The 13,139-nt window shown below is 41.8% G+C and overlaps 1 protein-coding gene across 1 annotated transcript; it reads right to left on the bottom strand.

Moving 5' to 3' along the window:
* Window positions 1-6,771: 6,771 nt before the first annotated feature.
* LOC100944360 (protein FAM220A-like) lies at window positions 6,772-7,763 on the bottom strand. Its single transcript, XM_012801525.1, is given in 3 exon segments — window positions 6,772-6,877; window positions 7,101-7,393; window positions 7,395-7,763. Coding segments are annotated over 3 exon segments (768 nt in total).
* Window positions 7,764-13,139: the final 5,376 nt, after the last annotated feature.

Below are 13,139 nucleotides of genomic sequence, written 5' to 3'. Positions count from 1 at the left end.
TCTGGTCTGAGTTTCTGTATCCACTCAGCCAAATGTTGCCTCTTTAGAGGACAATTTAAGCCATTCACATTGATTGAAATTATTGATAAGCCTGATAAAATTTTAGGTATCAAGTTGTTTACAAGTCCAGTGGATGTTTTTAATCCTTTCACCACTGTAGAAGTTGGAGTTTGATCAATAGTTTCTGAGTTAGTTTACTTTTGTGGTGGAGGATTGCACTGGTCATTATGGAGAATAGGTGTGAGAATATCCTGGAGAACTGGTTTAGTTATGGCAAATTTCTTCAATGCATGGATGTCATTAAAGTATTTAATTTCTCCATCATAAATGAAACTCAGTTTAGCTGGATACAGGATCCTGGGCTGAAAGTTATTTTGTTTTAAGAGATTAAATGTTGATGATCACCCTCTTCTTGCCTGAAAGGTTTCAGCAGACAGATCTGCAGTTATTCTAATATTCTTCTCCTTGTAGGTTATGGTTTTCTTATGTCTTGCTTCTTTCAGGATTTTCTTTCATATTAACTTTAGAGAAGATAATTATGATGTGTCTGGGGGATGTCTTATTCGGATTGAGTCGTGCTGGAGTTCTGAAGCTGTCTGCAATTTGGTTTTCAGGATCTCTTGACATATCTGGAAAGTTCTCTTTCATAATTTCATAATGAAGAGCCTCTGTGTTTTGCGAAGCAACTTCGTCACCTTCAGGGATTCCTATAAGGCGAATATTAGTTTTCTTCTAATTATTTCAGAGCTCTCTGAGAGAATGATCCATCTTTGCTTTCCATTTCTGATTCTCTTTGGACCTTCGGACATATTCAGAAGCTTTGTCTTCTACGTCTGAGGTCCTTTCTTCAGCCTCCTGCACTCTATTACCAAGAGATTCTACCATATTTTCATATCTTTGTGGCCTGGAATCTCTTGCCTTAATGTTTCAAAATCTTTGGTGTTTTTGTCTTTGAATTTGTTGAATTCTTGAGTGAACTTTTGGAATGCTCTGTGAATTTCTAGTTCTATCTTTGCCTCTATTCTATTAATCTTATTTGCAATCCAAATTCTCAATTCAATTTCTGACATCTCAGCCATCTGTTTATGTAGGGGATCCTCAGTTTCGTCTGCCACATCCTTTCCTGGGGGGGGTTGACTTTCTCTGGTTATTCATATTAACAACCACATCCTTTCTTCGGGGGTTGATCTACTCTGGTTATTCATATTACCAAAGCTTTTCCGCTGATTCTGCTTCATGATTATTTTACCCCGTTTGGCTTTTCCCCTTGAAGTTTGTCAAGGACCCATATGGTGTTAGGGCCTGAGAGACTGGGGGCCTGCTTGGTGTGGTGGGGCTAAGTGGCTCTGTCTTATTTTCAGCTGGTCTCAGTCCTATCCCAGTGATTCAGTTACTCTTGGTTGAAGTCTCTGCTGTGGAGAAATAGCAGCAATTAAGTCACCCTGTCCCCCACAAACAACAATTGGGCAAGAAAATCAAAACTTCCCTCAACCATACACCCAGGGTGCCCCTTTGAATAGTCCCTGGGTAGTCTTTCCGGTTTATGGGGTCCAAATCAGTTGTCCCAGTCAGCACCCATTTCAGGTGGAAGAGTTCAAATGTCTACAGCAGCTAGATAAAAGGGATCTGCTGGCAGCTCGGATATAACTTGCTCTAGTGATCCTTGAGGGCAAAGGGACACACTCAGCAAATGGGTTAGTCTGGGAAGGTTAATACCTCCTTCCCCACCTTGCACCCAGTCACTCGTAGTCCCCCAGTTCTGTGACCCTATTCACTACAGTAGGCAACTGCTCCCAGGGTTTACAACTTTCAAAATCACCTGGAAATCTGAGTCCAGCAGGGAGCCTTGCATGTTTAAATTAGGCTGTGAAAGTTCTCTCAATTCCAGTCCCTCGTCTTCTGTCCCAGCTAAATTCCTCTGCAAGTCAAAGGCTGCTAGATTTGATGAGGAACTCAGCTCTGGGTAGCAAACAATTAGAATTTACACTCAGGTGTCAATTCCAGCCTCTGCCCACCCACTGCCTTGTCTCAGCTATATTCCATTGAGGGCTGGTGCTAATGGTCTCTTTACTTACAAAAGTTATGAAGTCTGTTCTGCCTGTGGCTGCTGTCCGGAACCTATTGTTGCCCAGAGAGACGGGGCTTGCCTATCTAGAGTGGCATCAGTTCGCAGCTCAGGATGCCAGTGTTGCTTTATAGCTTCCTCCGAGCCAACTTTCTTCTCCTCCTTCTTGTACCACAGTCAGCAGAGAGCAGCACCAGTGTGTTTTCCCTCCACTTCTGTCAAGGAGATGCCCAAGAATCTGGACTCCATAGGTAACAAACCCCCAGACCTTGGGGTGAAGGGGGGGAATCTTCAGAGTTCAATGTTACAGGTGGGGCATATATACAGTTTTATACAGTTTTACAGTTTTATGCCTGGCAGGAGGATGCTGTGGCATGCCTGCAGGGGTAGGAGGTCCAGTTTTTAGGGGTCTCTCCCGTGGGATAGAGTGGGAAGGTGTTTGAACTCTGCTTGCTTATTTGCATAGAGTAAACTGCAAGCCCTTCTTGTGTGGGAGGGGACTCCCATCCGCTTGGTGGTGGATTTTGTACCTTTTGATTGTATTTTTGGGGTCACAGCTCACCTCAGGAAGGTTGAAGTGCGCTCTTCAATCTTCTCTCTTGGCTCCACTCCAAACCATCAGCTCCCTTGCTAAATTTCTGTCCTTTAAGCCTCCTTCTGGACAGGAGCTTCTGCAAAAAGCTGGCTGCAGTCCACCATCTTGCCTCTGCTCCCTAGAGTCATTTTTTATCCTTAGAAGTTAAATGTGTTTCTTGGATATAAAAGAACTTGGGTTTGAGCTTTTCTATCTGGTCATCCAGCCTGTGCCTCTTTATTTAATTTTTTATTTTTTTTGAGACAGAGTCTCACTTTGTTGCCCTTGGTAGAGTGCTGTGGTATCATAGCTCACAGTAACCTCAAACTCATGGGCTCAAGTGATTCTCTTGCCTCAGCCTCCCAAGTCACTGGGGCTACAGGCGCCTCCCACAATACCCAACTATTTTTAGAGATTGGGTCTTGCTCTTGCTCAAGCTGGTCTTGAACCCATGAGCTCAGGCAATCCACTCACTTCAGCCTCCCAGAGGATTACTTCTGTGAGCCACCGCCCCTGGCTGGCCTGTGCCTCTTTAGTGGGGAGTTTAAGCCATTCATATTTATTGAGAGAATTGATAGGTATGGTAGAGTTTTGGTTATCTTGTTTTTCAGAGGTCCAGAGTGTATTTTTTGTCTCTTACCCCATTATGAAAGCTAGGCTTTGTTCTTTAATTTCTGGGTATGTTTACTTTGGTGATGGACCATTATGGTGGTTATTATGAGGAATGGGTCTGAGTCCTTCCTGCAGAGCTAGTCTAGTTATGAGAAATTTCCTCAACATTTGCAAGTCAGTAAAATATTTGATTTCTCCATCACAAATGAAACTCAGTTTAGCAGGATATGAATTTTTTTTTTTTTTAAGATTAAAGGCTAGTGGCCATCCTCTTCTGATTTGAAAAGTTTTATCTGAGAGATCTGTGGTCATCTGATATTTTTCCCTTTGCACATAAAACTTTTTTACACCTAGCTGCTTGTAGGATTTTCTCTTTCATATTGACTTTGGTAAAGTTAATTATAATGTGTCTAGGAGATGCTGTGTTTGGATTGAGTCATGTTGGGGTTCTGAAACTATCTACTATCTGAATTTCTGTGTCTCTCTCAATGCTTGGGAAGTTCTCCATCATGATGGAGCATCATCTTGGAGTAGAGCATTAATGCTTTTAGGACTATCCTCTTCCTCAGGAATCCTTATAATTCAGATGTTTGATATTTTGGAATAACCCAACAACTCTTTCAGGGAATATTCTCTCCCCCTTGCCCTCCGCCTCTTCAAATGATTGGGATAATTCAAAAATCTTGTCTTCAATTTCTGAAATTCTATCTTCTCCACATCTATTCCATTACTGAGGTTCTCTACTTTGTTTTGAAGCTCCTTGAATCCATTTTTCAATTCCTTAAGCTTTGCTGTATCTTTCCTCATTATGTTCATATCCTTGGTGACTTTGTCTTTAAATTCACTAATTTCTTGAGGCAACTTTTGGACTATTTTTTTAAATTTATATTTCCATTTTCTCTTCAATTCCAATCATCTTATTTGCCATCCATATTCTGAATTCTATTTCTGACATTTCAGTAATTTCTCTATGGATGGTATTTTCTGCTATATCTCCCTTGTAATCTCTCAGGGGAGTTGATCTGTTCTGATTTTTTATGTTGCCAGGATTCTTCTGCTGGCTCTTCCTCATGAGTAGTATTTTCAGCTTTAAAAAAATATTAATTATATTGTTTTATTTGAAATGTTAGGTTGTTCTTGAATAGTTATTGAGAGATAATCTAATCAGGGATCCTTTAGGGAGTACTTTAGAGACCTATTTGGCAACTAAAACTGGTGGGGTGAGACTAGATCTGCTGTTCTGAAGCATAACACAATGCACTGCCCACTCTATCATGCTGACTCTCAAGAGGTAGTTTGAGTTTGTTCTGGAATCCCTAGATTTGCAAAGTTCTCTATTGAGTTCTCCAAAAGCTTTCCATGTGTTTTGGCAATACATCCAAAGAAGCTAAGCTACATGGGACTGGCCTGTTCTCTCTCCTGTCTATCCAGCAGGGACCACTGCACGAACTGTTGGTGCCTGCAAAGATATAGCCTATATTTGCCATGAAATGTTGGCAATTTCAGATGTCCAGATTATTATCCATAGAAAGTTGGCCAGCAATCTGGCTTCTTCATGCTATTTCTCCTCTTTCTTTTTAACCCTGAACTATTTTTAACCTTTCACTACACTCACAATCCTGGTTTTAATTTCTCTCTGCTTTCTGCTTCTGGTTTTCCTTTTGGATTTCTTTCTTCCTTCTTACAAAGAATCCCTCCTTTCTTTCTAGAAAGTTAGCTCATATATATTTCTTCAACTTCTGCCACCCTCCTGAAGACTAACCAGCTTGTACAGCATATGACCAATGGTGAGTGTCTTTGACAGAAAGGGAAACAGGTATGCCCATCAAGATGTTAGAAGCCTTTTTATATTGCCCTTAACCATTGAGTACCAAAATAAATGGTTGTCTTGACATTTCTGCCCCAAATAGCCTGATGCTGATCTTTTGAAACATAATTCACTGCAGAGTCTTGGCCACTTTCTACTTCTACATGTGTCTTTTGCTGCTGAACACTTGGTCCTTTCTCTGAGAAGGAAGAAAAAGAAGGAAAACTTGAATGAGTGTAGGTTATTTTCTCTAATACTGTTTTTTACAAATATAAAGGCAATGTATTAAGAGAATCTTGGAAGATGTAAATACATTTATACCATATTTGATTTTTCACTTAAAAATACACTGAAATAGTTTTCTGTGTCATTAAATATTTTTCCCTAAAAGAGGGTTTTTCAAGGATGTATAGTATGTGCTATAATTTATTAAACCTATCATTAGACATCTGCTAAAAATTATGCTGGATTTGATTTCTCAAATGGCAGGGTTTCAAAAGAAAACATTTTGCTTTGGTTTCTAAAATATTTGGGAAGTTATATCAGATAGGATATCTTTAACTGCAAGTAATGGACTAGTCCCACTGAAGTTGTTGTAAATGTACAAGTTATATTACCTCATGTAAGAAGTCTAGATGTTCAGTAGACTCCAGCTGCTCAAATATGTCATCAAGGAGGCAGGATCTCACCACCTCTCCACTTTGCATATTAAATGAGTCACTTAACCCTCTAGGCTGGCTCCCCTGGTCACAATTAGTGGCTGCAATTCTGGGCACCATTGTATGACATCAATTTCCAGTGGAAGAATAGGAACATCTCCATTTTTGTGTGTCATTTTATGGAGCAAGAAACTATTTCCCAGAATTTTCCCTTCTCATTGGCTAGAATTGGATCAAATCCTACCCTCATCACTGGAAAGAGAACTGAGATTACTGTGGTCAGTTTGGCTCTATTTCTAAAGATATGGATAGGAATATAATTTTTTTGCATGTTTGATAGCTAAACCAAAATAAGATGTGGATATGGAGGAAGAAAGTAGAATGGATACTGGCTATTGTCTTGGTTTGGGTGCCTCAGAAACAAACTCTAAAACTTGGATTTGAGTGCAGGTAGATTATCTGAGAGGTGATCCAAGAAATATTGGTAGGGGAAGGGGGAGCTGAGATACAACAGTGAAAGAAACCCATAAAGATCAATTATCAAGCCAGCTACCACTATGGACAACTAAAGTTTAATCCTTTAGTGGGATTTCAGGAGAAAGTGTAGAGCATACACCTCAGACTTACCCTGACTGAAGGGCAGAGAGTTGGGATATTTGTAGACAAACTCACCAGTCATTGGTTGAGGCCTACTCCAGAGGAAATTAATTCTGGCCACTTCTAGCTCACTCAATCTAGGCTGAGTGAGTTCGAATGGTCAGGAGAAGACCTCAGGCAAAGTGTTGTAGTGTCTAAAGTCAGAAGCCATCAATTATGTGGCAGGTCTGGGAATGAAAGAAGTGCCAAAGGAAGGTGGGTGGGCATCTACATTGCCTATTTAGGCACCTGGGAAATCGTACAATGTCAGGCTGAAGTCCAAAGACAGTTAATACAACAGCAAGAGGGGAAAGTCACAGAAATTTAAGCTGGAAGAATTTTTTTTCTTAAATTAATCTATTTTTATTGTTCTGCTTGTACCTTAACTATGGCATAATGGATCTGCTAATTCAAAAGGTTATAGAGCCAGTAACTCCCATGTTATTTGCAGACTACTTGGGGTACTTTCTACACTTGAAAGCATTTTCTTATATTCTATTGTTTGCTTTGAAACCATGGGTTTTTAAAAAAATTTTTTTAAATTTCTTATAGTATAACTGTGTACATTAATGCAATCATGGGGTACAGTGTGCTGTTTTTATATACATTTTGAAATACTCTCATCAAACTGGTTAAGATAACCTTCATGTCATTTTCTTAGTTATTGAGTTAAAATGTTCATACTCTGCTTTTAGAAAGATTCGCTTGTACCCTTGTAAGATAAACCATAGTGAAACCACAGGTTTTAAATGTTCAAGGAAAGCGTGTTTTGTCTCATCATTCAGGAGTACTTCAGGACATGTGTGCAATACTGCAGACAGGACAGAATGCAGGGAAGACGGTTCCAACTCAGAGCCCAGAACCTCAGTAAAAGCATTTGGTGGGTCATCCGTATAAATTTCCATTCCCAACAGTTCTTGATGGTAAGGCAGTCCTGACATCCCAAACTCTCCTTTGAAGCACTGTCCTCAGTGGCTGCCCATGGCTCTGGGCCCTCTTCCCAGCCAGTCCCTCCCCAGTGCTTCCATAACACCACACACAGGACACTCCAGGAAAATGCTCTTCTGCAGGAACAGAGAACAGACCCATGGCTTTGCTTGGAGTGACTTCTGAATATGAATTTCTTCTTATTGATTCTTTTAAATATGGAAGAAGCACTTTGTTGCCATTGTGAAGCAAGAGGTCAGCCCCATTCAGATCACTTTGCATTTCCAATGATATCGTCTCAGTTTGTGGATTTCCATTTACATCAACCACAGGGTTATGGGTCCAGGAAGGTATATCTGCTGGATGTGGGCTCTCCTCCTGCATTCTTTTCTTAAGGCTAGATAATGGTTTGATCCAGTGAGCTCCTCTCTCCCACTTCACTTTTTCCAAGCAAGTGCCAAAAGGCCTTCTTTTGTCCCCCATGCTTTGTGTGTCTGGATGCAGTGAGCCTGAGGTCACACCTTCATTAGTTAGGGGAGGGCCTTCAACGTATGTGGATATGAACCTGCAGGCGGACGTTGAGCATCATGGAAGCCACAATGTAGAGGTAGGGGAAATTGATGTATATCCGCCAGGCCAGATGGAAGACGAGTAGCATTCGAGTCATCCCCTTGCAGAAGATCCCATAAGAGCTGGGAGCGGCCAAGTGTGAGAGCCCGACAGCCAGGCACGACAGAGCCGCCGCTATATAGAGACTGGCTTTCACACTGTCCGCTCGCCTGCTCTCTTTGTGCCGCGTCGCCCCGGGCCTCTGCTCAAGCTGCTGGCCTGCTCTCCGGTGCACTCAAGGAGCAAGGGAGGTGGCGGTGGCTAAGCCAGTGGGTGGGTTGGCCACGGGGTAGTGGAATTGGTATGTCAGGCTAGGGGAAGTGGCTCCTTGAGCCACTGCCAGATCCCTAAGCTGGAAGAAATCTTAACAATTATCTAGACTAGTTTAATCTCCTACGCCATTTCAACTGACATCAAAAGAAGTGAACTGATGATGAGCTTGAGGTTAATGAATGACTGATATAATTTACATACTGCGATGTAAATATTGGCAAGACTAGTAACCTAACACAGACAAACATGTGCTTGGGGCATCAGCAAAGCAAGTATACTGAGTTTTTGGAAATAATTTGATGTTTAGGGCGGCGCCTGTGGCTCAAAGGAGTAGAGCACTGGCCCCATATACCGGAGGTGGCAGGTTCAAACCAGGCCCTGGCCAAAAACTACAAAAAAAAAAAAAAAAAAAAAAAAAAAAAAGAAAGAAAAAAGAATTTGATATTTAGGGCAGCACCTAGGGCACCAGCCACAGCCAAAAAAACTGCAAAAAAATTATTGATATTTAAAATGTTGAAGTTGTCAGCCCGTGCCTGTGGTTCAGTGAGTAGGGCGCCAACCCCATATACCAAGGGTGGTGGGTTCAAACCCGGCCTGGGCCAAACTGCAGCAAAAAAATAGCCAGGCATTGTGGTGGGTGCCTGTAGTCCCAGCTGTTGGGGAGGCTGAGGCAAGAGAATCACCTAAGGCGAGGAGTTTGAGGTTGCTGTGAGCTGTGATGCCATAGCACTCTACTGAGGGCGATAAAGTGAGACTCTGTCCCTAAAAAAAAAAAAAAAAAAGTTGAAGTTGTCATTGTGGAATCAGTCAGAATTTTGTTACACTTCCTTATATTTGCTTTATAATTTGGGGTTGGGTTTATTTTGAATTATAGTATTTATGGAGTGGAGCATATGGTGCTTATAGGGCTTTGGGCTTCTTCTAAAGTTCCTGACCTGAACCTAGTGAGCACTACACAACACTATGCTGCTTCTCCCCAGAGAAGGACTTTCATTGCTCTCCCCAAACTGGTGACAACACCAGACCCATATGAATGAGCCCAAAGCCACCTTATTCTTCTGAGAGTATTGACTTCTGGATTGACCCAGCATATAGAACCATACTGTTGAGTGAGAATATACATGAGGTTCAGTGTTTCTTAAAGTGTGTTCTATGGAGAAACAAATCTATAAGAATGCATAATAGGTTTTACAATAAGACCTTTCATGGTTGCATAAGTATGTTTTTTGTTGTTGCGTCTTTAACTGCTGGGATTTTTTTCGAACCCTTGGAAGTCAATATATGCTATGACATTCCAAGAGAAGGAAATAGTATGAAGTGGTTCCCATAATTTTTGGAACAAGAAAAAATTTTTTCTAGCAGGAAATTTCACAGGCTGGTGTTCTTCATACCTCCCCTTACCTGGAAATGTTAATATGGTGTCTATCTAACCAGTTCCTATAGTCAGAATGTGTCCTCCAAAACTCATATGTTGAAACTTAGTCTCCAATGTGATAGTCTTAAGAGGCAGGGCCTTGAGGAGGTGATTAAGTCATAAGGGCTTTGCCCTCATGGGCAGGATTAAGGCCCTCATAAAGGACCTTGAGGAAGAGGATTTGTTCTCTTCTGCTCTTCTGTCAAGTGAGGACACAGTGTTGGTCCCCTTCAGAGGATGCAACAACAGGTGCCATCAAGGTGCCATCTTGAAGCAGAGAGCAACCCTCACTAGGTACCAAACCAGCTAACGCTGTGATCTTGGAATGCTCAGCCTCCAGAACTTTGGGAAGTAAACTTTTGTTGTTTGTACATTACCCAATCTTGGATATTTTGTTATAGCAGCACAAACAGACTGAGATATCAGTCTTCTTGTAAATGTTTTATATTGCCTGATTTCATCTGGGAAAACCTCTGAATGAGGAATTGAGGCCTGGACTATGTTATCTTTCCCAAAAAGACATGATATTACTGATGTTACCATAGAGGATTATTTTGCTTAGTTTATCAGGAATGGTTAAGGGTTTGTGTCAATACAACTATAGTTGCTTACTCTGCATACCTTGTGATCAAGACCAGCTGGCCTGTACCAGGCAAAATGTGAAATCAGATAAGCCCAGAGGTTGTGTTTGAACAAGTAAATTAAACATCGATAGCCTAGGACTGGGGACAACCATTTTGGCTTCTTTTTACTTGTCTTTCCCATCTGTCTTTCCCACAGGGATCCTCAAACTACGGCCCGTGGGCCACATTTGGCCCACCAAGGACTTTTATCTGGCCTGCCATGTGTTTTTGCCACCACTGCCTGTCCTGCTTAGCAGCCGACTCATCCCGGGACCCACAGTCTGGACCTCCAATGGTCTGAGGGACAGTGGACTGGCCCCCTGTTTAAAAAGTTTGAGGAGCCCTGCCTTAGAAAAAGGCTTCGGCATTCTGCATTCCATCAGTTAATTAGTGCCTTCTATTTGCAAGGCCATTTGCTGATCAGAGATGCAAAGTAAAAAGCATACTACCAGAAAAGTTGTTAAGGACCATTAGAATGTGGTCCTTAGTGGTAGGCCATCAGGTCCTGAGTGCCCTCAGTGATCTCTTTAGAAGTCTTCTCATTCCCAAAGCATTTTAAAACTGCAGTTTCCTTTCTTTGTGAAGTAGTATATTTTGCTGTGGAGGAGCAAAGCTGGGTTTGGTGCTTTCATCTTGTTGGAAGAGGAAGAGTTTAAGGAATTGGGCTGCCCCAACCAGCTCCTCACAGGCCCAAACTATCAAATACACAAACAATGTAGAGGTTTCCTGTGTCACAAGTGCACATTCCCAACATGGTTTATTATCACCTGTAGATTTGGTCAATACTGTAATTGGAGAAAACTTTTATACTCCATGGCATTCCCATTAGTCATGGGCCATGAACTTGTAAAAAAAGATTCTACACTGTGAGAAAAGGAAAATGTAGCATTTTGTAAAGTAGCCAGTGGTTCTTTATGTAGATCATCAGATCCCATTGGTGACAAGCCCAAGTTCATATAGGATGGAGAAGTACAAATCGATTTCTTGAAAAGGAAGCTAGTTTTGAAGCCAGGGATAAATAGACTCTTAAAGTATTTTCCAAAGCAGCTCTGGCCAAACAGCAGGGAATATGTATCTTTAGGAAGAAATAAGATGCTTTCCACACTTCCCCAAGCCCCAAATGAGGATGAAAATACAGGTAGGTTTAATCAAGGAAGTAGTGATTTTTTAGAGTTATAATTGTCTAGAGACTCAGTGACTTCACTGATAAGGCACTGGAGGATAAACAGCAATGATGTTGATGGCACCTGGAGATGGTTTATTTTCTGTCCCTCTGACTCTTACACCTGCCTTCTAGGTGTTTATAAAACAGGATGAGTCCCAGGCAACCTCTAATTAATCTTTTGAAAATGTTTCCTTTCTAATAAGAACATTGAATGCAAATGCTCTGTGCTGGTGAGATTCTAATGAAAAGTGTACCACCCAAAGCAGAGTGTGGGGATGGTAGCAAATGAGAAAAGCAAGGAAAAATCCTTTCTGATTAGTCCCTCTCTAAATCACTGGACCTTTTAACTAAGGTTCTCTAAACTCAGCTGGTGGATTTTAAACTGAGTCCTGGGCTGGAGTAGAGGTGGGGCTCTTAAGAGGCCCCATGAGGACATTTAACAGCCATTTCCATAAATGGGTAATACATTTCTCTCCCAATCCAGTCAAGTCAAATTCTCCCTTGTGTATATGGGGCTGGTGCCCTACTCCTTTGAGCCACATGCACCACCCCTCTTGGAGATCTTCTTGGGCAGGATTTAAATGACTCAGGCCTCTCTTCTGTGAGAATTCTTTGGCATGAATTGGACACTGGGCCACTGTATGTGTGAGGAACAAATACTCCAAGTGATCCTACTGAAAGCCTTTCATAAGCCTGACGTGAGGAACAAGCACCCCTAATGCCTCATCTTTTGGGGGAGAGGTAGGAGGAGGGTCAATGGTAAACACAGTTATCTGTAGAGCTATTCAGTCCAAAAATCCTTCCTCTCTTAGTCTCCAAAAACCCAACTGTTGTATGCCCTCAACTAAGGTAAATCCTGTAATTGGTTTTTAGACTCTATCATGGAATCTCTTTCAGTGTGATATCACTTTATGGCTTTAGGAGAAGAAATTCACATTTAACACCCTACTCTGGTAGATTACTTTGAACTTGGGGGAAGTGTTTTCTTCTTTAAAATTGTTGCAATCTATTGACCCAGGGAAGCAGATGCTGTGACAGAAGTCAGGGTGCAGGCATTCTGTTGAGGAGCAGCAGCTGTACAAGGAAAATAGAGGAAGTAGGAGGAACAGTGAGACTGTGATGAGGCCTCTATCAGCTTAGTGAAGAGCTCTGGAGCACAGATTGACCATTTGAAGAATCCTACATTAGGTGGAGATGGCCAGGCCCTTTTACCACCACCTTGCTCAGTCAGTTGTTAGGGGCTGCCTCCAAAAGAGTGTGCCCTCAACTGCCACCTCCTTAATCAGCCATTGGCAGGGTACAATGCCTGTAATACTCTGAGAAATGTATGACCTCAGCTTTGTAAACCCTGACAAAGCTAATAGGTAAAGGCTGCCAGGTGACTTTACTCCTTTTAGCTGGACAGCAAGTTCTTTCTAGAAGGGGGAACTGAGAGGCAAATTTCTGTATCAGACATACAACCCAATCTACATACTATATTTCCCCGAAAATAAGACCTAACCTCAAAATAAGCCCTAGCAGGATTTCTATGCATTTGTCAAATATAAGCCCTATCCCAATAATAAGACCTAGTGATGTTAAATATAACCCATACCCCTGATAATAAGACCATGCATTTCAGTGTGGAGCAGTAAGGAAGACTGGAATACCTTTTATCTGCCACAGCTCCTTTCTCTGAGCCATTTGCACTTGAGTGGGTGCGCATATGGTAACCTCGGTTGCAGGCATCCTATTGCGCACGTGCAAACGGCTAGGGGCAAGGAGTTCACACATCA

The sequence above is a fragment of the Otolemur garnettii genome, unplaced genomic scaffold (genome assembly GCF_000181295.1).
Source record: "Otolemur garnettii isolate 467f Iridium unplaced genomic scaffold, OtoGar3 scaffold00009, whole genome shotgun sequence".
Taxonomy (NCBI): Eukaryota; Metazoa; Chordata; class Mammalia; order Primates; family Galagidae; genus Otolemur; species Otolemur garnettii.
Note: the sequence above shows the minus strand (reverse complement) of the source record. Positions and strands in the feature narration are given on the sequence as shown.